Source organism: Podarcis tiliguerta, assembly GCF_965153285.1.
Source record: "Podarcis tiliguerta genome assembly, chromosome: 8".
Classification (NCBI taxonomy): Eukaryota; Metazoa; Chordata; class Lepidosauria; order Squamata; family Lacertidae; genus Podarcis; species Podarcis tiliguerta.
In genome coordinates this window covers 78,489,070-78,496,856 of record NC_139541.1, presented here as the reverse complement: position 1 = coordinate 78,496,856, position 7,787 = coordinate 78,489,070, and the positions used below count along the sequence as shown (strand labels likewise).

Sequence of the window (7,787 nt, the reverse complement as noted above, 5' to 3'; positions counted from 1 at the left end):
AAATGTCTTGCGACTCTTGAGATTTTTTTCCGCTCCCCACCCCCTTTTTCTAAGCCGCTAAACCGCTAATAGCCTTTTAGCAGCTAATCCGCTAATCCCTTAAACCTTCAATAGCCGCTAATAGCCGCTAAACCGCTAATAGCGCTAATCCGCTAAGCCGCTAATAGGGTTGCTTTGCAAGACGAAAAAACCGCTAGGCGAAGAGACTCGCAGAACGAATTAATTTCGTCTTGCGAGGCACTACTGTAATGGACTTTTGATATGGTGCAGAGATAAATGTGGCCTCGATCCACTGGGAACGGTGAGCAAGTCAGCTAAGGAAACGCAAAACAAAATCAAGATGGGGCGAAGGTCCTTCTCGCTTTTAAGAGACCACCCAACAAATTACTTAAAAGGTTGTTTATTTTCAGCTGTCCAACGCTGCAAAAAAACAATGATCAGTCAGACATAGTCAGATACTACAAAAAGCCAACTTGCCAGCCAGCAATGTCCCTCACACAGGAGGGTCTGGGCTTCAGGCTAGCCCCACCTCCAACACAGAAGACCCATTCTTACAGGAAAGAGACAGAGACACATCTCTACAACAGGGATGTCCAGAAGCGAAGGCGGCACCACGGAAGGGAAGCCAAAATCTGCGCTGGTGCTTCCGATCCAGACGGCCGATGACCAGTCCCAGGGAGTGACATTCCCTTCCTTACTCCTCTTTAGCAACTGGGAAGTGGGGAGCTCAGGAGCTCAGGAGTGGTGGGGTGCGGAAGATGCTGCAGGCATCACGGACCATCCACTGCCATAGACCTCCAAGACAACTCACCCTGCACTCCAGTGCCATTCTGATCCCTATCGGTGGAGACACCCAGTCCGGCAGGAGAGAAGTTGCACAAGGTGGGAAGGAAACAGCCAACACATCCTCTTGCTGCTGCATCCTGGCACCTTGGGGGGTCAGGATCTCAGCCCCATCTACTCTGCTTCCATAGCGTCTGCGTCTTCCGGCTCCTCCCCATCGAAGTAGCGCTCCTCCTCGTCCCGCGACACGATGTCCAGGTTGTCAAAGTCGGGGTTCTCGTCAACCTCGCTGGAGGGAGGAAAGGCACGGGTTTAAACTGACAAACCCGGAAGCGGCTGCAGGTCTGTGGAGCTGGCACCGAGGAACCAGCTTGCTCTGTGGGAGGGAGAGGGATCCGCAAGCTTTGGTTGACCCACGGAGCCAGCCACAATCTGTGGCTGCTGCTCAGCATGCCCCCACAAGGCCCCCGGCGTGTCCAGGGAGTGTAAGGCAGAGGGGAAGCAATGCAAGATCGTCACTGCTCCTCAGAGTCTCCAAAGCCCAGAGCGGTGGGAGCTTCCAAAGCAGGAGTGGCCAATCTGTGCTCTCCACCCACTATTGGACTACAAATCCCATCATCCCTGACCACGGGGGCCTGATGGGATTTGGAGTCTCGCAACATTGGCTGCTCCTGCTCCAAACCTAGCAAGAAGAGAATGCCCCTCTCCCTTGCCCCACACTCTCTGCATGTTCTAGATCACCCTTCCGTGTTCTGGAGCCCATCAGATGTTTGGGACGACGACTCCCACCGCACCTGACCACTGGCCAGCTTGGTCGTGCCTTATGGGGAGCTTGAGTCCAGCAACATTTGGAGGGCACAGGACTGGGGTGGGTCGGGAATGTTGTTCAGGGTAACGGAAGAGGGACCTGGGTCTCTCTGTCTCATCCAGCGTGGAAGTGAGGAGCCCTCTCCACCTCTGAGTTCTGTGCAATGCGAGACGTGAGACGCTGGCTGGGCCAGGAATGGTCTCGTTTCTTTATTTGTCCATTTATAAACCACTTCGCAGGTAGAAATCACTGAACCAGTGTAGTAGTAATAATAATAATAATAATTTTTTATTTATACCCCGCCCTTCCCGGTTCAGAAAACCAGGCTCAGGGCGGCTAACAACAAATTTAAAACACTTAATTGATGCAACAAAAAAACAGCATAAAATATGGTATAAAACGTGAATAACAATAAAATCAAAAATCAATTTAGGGGGGGAAATCCATCCAATAAACATTAGATGATCACCAGGGCTAGCTGGCTAAATTAGTCCTATTTGGGCCAGTGAGGAGATCAGGGGAGAATTAGCTGTGGGATCCCAGAGCAGGTAATCTTCATAAAAAGGGGGGGGGGGGAGGAAGGGGAATAAAAGATCAGGCCAGGTTCAAACTGAAATCCAGGTGGAATAGTTCTGTCTTACAAGCCCTGTGGAAGGAAGTTAAATCCTGCCGGGCCCTGGTCTCATGGGACAGAGCATTCCACCAGGTCGGGGCCATCACTGAGAAGGCCCTGGCCCTGGTGGAGGATAATCTGACTTCCTTAGGGCCCGGGACCTCTAAACTATGAGTATTCATGGACCTTAAGGTCCTCTGCGGGTCATACCAGGAGAGGCGGTCCCGTAAGTACGAGGCCCTAAGCCATAAAGGGTTTTAAAGGTCAAAACCAGCACCTTGAACCTGACCTGATACTCCACCGGGAGTCAATGTACAGCAACATACAAAAGATCGCCCATTCAAATAAACTAAGGGCATGAGAACCATTTCTACAGCTGTAGTCATTGTTCCATCGAACGATGGGAGCTGTTCCCAAACACCTGGAATGCACCAGACTAGTTGAAGGGTGCTGGAAATAGAACCTTGGATTCATGTGTTTTTCAGCGGCGACGGCTCGTCACCAAAGTGATACAGAGAAACGCCCACAGCAAAGAGTGAAAGGACTTACCTACTGATGTCCCACCCTGATTCCTCACCTGTAGTTGAAGTCCCTATCCTTGCCGTCGAGGAAGCGCTGGTACATGCGGCTGGTGAACTCTTCCCGCAGGTAGGCCTTCTCCTCCTGTTCAGGGACCCAATCCTCCATGTCCAGGTCAGAGGCCTTGTCTAGAGAGGGGAGAGGGGACTCAGTGAGCCTTGTGATAGGAATTTTGAGGTCTTATATATATGGTAATGTTCACAAGTGTACCAAACAAGGACGTACATAGATCAGCACAGGAAGGCCAACCTGGAACCATTTTGATTCCTAAACTGACCAAATGTTTTCTCTGCAAGGTCAAAGTGGGAAATCTCCCCATTGTCTCTTTCCTCACAAATCCTGTCTTAAGGACACATTTAAGATATGAATAGGGTGTGAGCCTGTGACCTGGCCCAGGAACTAAGTATTTATCACTACAAAAGACTGGCCAGGCTCCCCAGGCAATCCAATCAAGTAACCTGCCAGACAGGAGATAAACAATATTCAAATTTCTGTTTTAGACTGCCTTTTCTGTGATGTAGGTGTGATGTATCTGAGGGGTGGTCTTAGGTTACACCCCTTCTGTGATGTATGTGATGTTTCTGGGGGTGGTCTTGATCTACAGGGTGGCAATTTCAAAAGTCTTTATAAGGCCTTGCACGCCGTTTTTCGGGGTTCCTCCTCTCTCCTGCGGATGAGGGGAGCACCCTGTTGCAACAGATCAATAAAGATCAAGCTTACTAGCTGCTTTGCTTCTCAATATTCTCTGGTTGGCCTCTGTTATTCTCTCCTACCAATAGGGAACCTAGGTAAGGACTCTATATGGGCTCTTGGATACCCCATAAGGGAAAAGGGCAGATTTTTGTTTACAACAGCCTCCTGGAGCTGCAGATAAGCTACCCTTCCTCCCTGCACCCTTAAAAAACAGCAACATTCCCAGCCCAGAGGATGCCAGTTATCCTACCTCCATCTCTCGGGAACCCAAATGAGCCCAAGAGACCGGTCCTCCAGTCCTCATGCTCATGTCAAAAGCGCTTTTGCTTTTCCTCCCAAAGCCCTGGATTTTCTGCTGTGCTGCTCAAATCACTGGATGAGACCTCCAGGCCTCTCCTGCTCTAGGGCCCCTGAGACGCCTACCAAGGCCACAATCCCTATCTATGCGCTTCAATGACCCTCCTCAGTTGCATTTCCCGCCTGGCACGGGTCCCTGGACAGCGCTGATGCCTCTTCCTTGCCCGAAGGGAGGATGGAGAGATGTTCACAAGGGGCAGGGCGAGAGCATACAGAAACCTGTGACTTTCCTTGGAGAAAGGAAACCAGGGAACCAGGCAGAGGGCCTTCTCGGTGGTGGCACCCGCCCTGTGGAACCTCCTCCCACCAGATGTCAAATAGAAAAACAACTACCAGACTTTTAGAAGACATCTGAAGGCAGCCCTGTTTAGGGAAGCTTTTAATGTTTAATAGACGATTGTATTTTAATATTCTGTTGGAAGCCGGCCAGAGTGACTGGGGAGACCTAGCCAGATGGGTGGGGTATAAATAATAATAATAATAATGATGATGATAATAATAATAATGATGATAATAATAATAATAATAATAAGTAAAGGTGAGTGTTGCGCATGTTGCCCCACTCACTTTTAGCCTTGGGCACCCACCCCTGGCATGCTGCCCCCATACGAATATAAGAATAGCTTTGCTGGATCAGGCCAGTGGCCAATCTATTCCAGCATCCCGTTCTCACGATAGATGCCTGTGGGAAAGCCACAAGCAGGACCCGAGATCTTTCGCCTCCCGTGATTTCCAGCAACTAGTGTTCAGAAGCATTGCTGCCTTTAACTGTGAGGCCAGGGCATAGCCATCAGGGCCAGTTGCCATTGATAGCCTCCCTCCTCCATGAATTTGTCCAGCCGAAATCCCAAGGGAGCAGAAAAGACAATGTATGTATGAGACTACGGCTGCAAGGATGCTACAGTGATCCATGTGACGGTCACCTCCAGGCTTGATTATTGTAACTCGCTCTACGCCTGGCTGCCCTTGAAGCTGACCCAGAAACTCCAGCGGGTGCAGAAAGCCATGGCGAGGCTCCTTACGGGGTCCTTGCCGCGGGACCACATTCATCCAGTGTTTTACCAACTGCACTGGCTCCCGGTGGAGTACAGGGTCAGGTTTAAGGTGCTGGTTTTGACCTTTAAAGCCCTATGCGGTCTAGGACCCATGTACCTACGGGACCGCCTCTCCTGGTATGCCCCACGGAGGACCTTAAGGTCCACAAATGACAACATTTTGGAGGTCCCAAGTCACAAGGTGGTTAGATTGGTCTCAACTAGGGCCAGGGCCTTTTTAGTACTGGCCCCGACTTGGTGGAACGCTCTGTCACAAGAGACTAGGGCCCTGAGGGACTTGACATCTTTCTTCAGGGCCTGAAAGACAGAGCTGTTCCGTCTGGCTTTGGTTTGGACTCAGTCTGACCCTTATCTCCCACCCCCACCCCCTTATGCTTTTGATCTATGGGCTACTTTTAAAATGAGGCTGCGTTTTAAATTGCATTTTAACCTGTATTTTGAATTGGGGTTTTTTCCCTATTATGTTTTTACTGCAATTTTACTGGTGTTAGCAGCCTTGAGCCCGGCTCTCGTCGGGGAGTGCAGAGTATAAATAAATTATTATTATTATTATTATTATTATTATTATTATTAGCCCAGAGGTGGAAAAAAGATAAAGTCCCTGCCAGAGAAGAATGGCAGATCAAGTTGATGAACTATGCTGAAATGGCAAAAATGACCAGAAGAATCAGAAATCAGGAGGACCAAAACTTTAATAAGGAATGGGGGAAATCTACAATTTATCTTAAGAACCACTGTAAACAGTTAAAATCGTTAGTGGGGTTGCAATAACACTTGCAGTGTAACAATGGACATAATGGAGCTACAAAAATTTGGATCATTATAAAAGATGCAGAAGGAAAGGACTAATTAAAAGACCCACAAAGGGGAAGAGGGAAGTCCAGGAGACTCTTGGGAATCTTGTTTCTATATAGTATGTTGTTAGGTAAAGGTAAAGGGACCGCTGACCATTAGGTCCAGTCGTGGCCGACTCTAGGGTTGTGGCGCTCATCTCCCTTTATTGGCCGAAGGAGCCGGCGTCCAGCTTCCAGCTCATGTGGCCAGCATGACTAAGCTGCTTCTGGCGAACCAGAGCAGCACACAGAAACACCATTTACCTTCCCGCCAGAGCGGTACCATTTATCTACTTGCACTTTGACGTGCTTTTGAACTGCTAGGTGGGCAGGAGCAGGGACCGAGCAACGGGAGCTCACCCCGTTGCGGGGATTCGAACCGCCGACCTTCTGATCGGCAAGCCCTAGGCTCTGTGGTTTAACCCACAGCGCCACCCGCGTCCCATAGTATGTTATGTGAATGTAAATTTATTGGAAAATCTAATAAATAAATTTGTAAAAAAATAATAATGTGTCCAGTCGTCTTTTAAAGCCATCCAGTTTGGAGGCCATCGCTACCTCCTGGAGCAGCGGATTTCATAGTCTTAGCTATTCCCCCAGCTGGGAAGGTCTCCCCGCCCTCCGCTGGATCCTACCCCTCTGCTTGACCAACCTCCACCATCGCTGTCTTCCTCTTCCTCCTCTTCGCAGGCCTCCTCCTGCTCCTGCTGGACCTGCAGCCGCCGCTGGATGACCTGCTCCTGGTAGGAGTCCAGGAGGACGCCCGAGAGAGAGCAGGAGGCCTCCAGCTTGCCGCTGCCCAGCGCCTGCATCTCCTCGTCGCTCAGGTACTGCCCGATGTACTGCTCGTAAAGAAGGGGCTCCCGGCAGCGCATCTGCTCATCGCTGAAGTACTCCCCACCTGCGGGTGGCAAGAGAGAAGCAGGCATGGGGCTTGTTTCGAGAAGCTTTCCATGTTTGAATCATAGAATCATAGAGTTGGAAGAGACCACAAGGGCCATCGAGTCCAACCCCCTGCCAAGCAGGAAACACCATCAGAGCACTCCTGACATATGGTTGTCAAGCCTCTGCTTAAAGACCTCCAAAGAAGGAGACTCCACCACACTCCTTGGCAACAGTCCTTTGGTGTTGTGGAATTTCCTTTTTTTAAAATATATCTTTATTAATTTAAAATAAATACATTTATGAAAGAACAGGCGTACATACAAGTAAACAAACATACAATCAAACAAACAAATAACAGAAGAATCAAACAATCCACCACACTGTAAGATGCAAGAAAAGTAATACAGTGGTACCTCGGGTTACATACGCTTCAGGTTACAGGCTCCGCTAACCCAGAAATAGTACCTCGGGTTAAGAACTTTGCTTCAGGATGAGAACAGAAATCGTGCAGCGGTGGCGCGACAGCAGCAGGAGGCCCCATTAGCTAAAGTGGTACCTCAGGTTAAGAACAGTTTCAGGTTCTTATCGGACCTCCGGAACAAATTAACCTGAGGTACCACTGTAATGGATAGATTAAGTACAGTGAGATTAATTGGAAGTCTGTTTTAAATTTCTTCTATATAAGTTTTATAATTGTGTTCAGTATCAGGAGTATATATGATGATAATTATACAGTGTTATCTCTGGTTACGTACTTAATTCGTTCCGGAGGTCCGTTCTTAATCTGAAACTATTCTTAACCTGAAGCACCACTTTAGCTAATGGGGCCTCCTGCTGCCACTGCGCCACCAGAACACAATTTCTGTTCTTATCCTGAAGCAAAGTTCTTAACCTGAAACAATATTTCTGGGTTAGCAGAGTCTGTAACCTGAAGCGTATGTAACCTGAAGCATATGTAACCCGAAGTACCACTGTATTATTATTATTATTATGTTTAGGGAAGCTTTTAATGTTTAATAGACTATTGTATTTTAATATTCTGTTGGAAGCCACCCAGAGTGGCTGGGGAAACCCAGCCAGATGGGCAAGGTATAAATAAATTATTATTATTATTATTATTATTATTATTATTATTATTATTATTATTATACCACCCTTTATCCAAGAATCACAGCACAGTT

At 48.4% G+C, this 7,787-nt stretch overlaps 1 protein-coding gene across 1 annotated transcript in view; it reads right to left on the bottom strand.

The window, feature by feature from the left end:
- Positions 1–384: 384 nt before the first annotated feature.
- CCDC97 (coiled-coil domain containing 97) overlaps positions 385–7,787 on the bottom strand; it is a 20,183-nt gene continuing 12,780 nt past the window's right edge. Inside the window, exons 5-7 of the mRNA XM_083453489.1 lie at positions 6,374–6,678; positions 2,782–2,911; positions 385–1,072 (exon numbers count right to left, since the gene is read on the bottom strand). Coding sequence (XP_083309615.1) covers positions 958–1,072; positions 2,782–2,911; positions 6,374–6,678 — 550 coding nt within the window. The 3' untranslated portion in view covers positions 385–957. The remainder of the gene's footprint in view (positions 1,073–2,781; positions 2,912–6,373; positions 6,679–7,787) is intronic.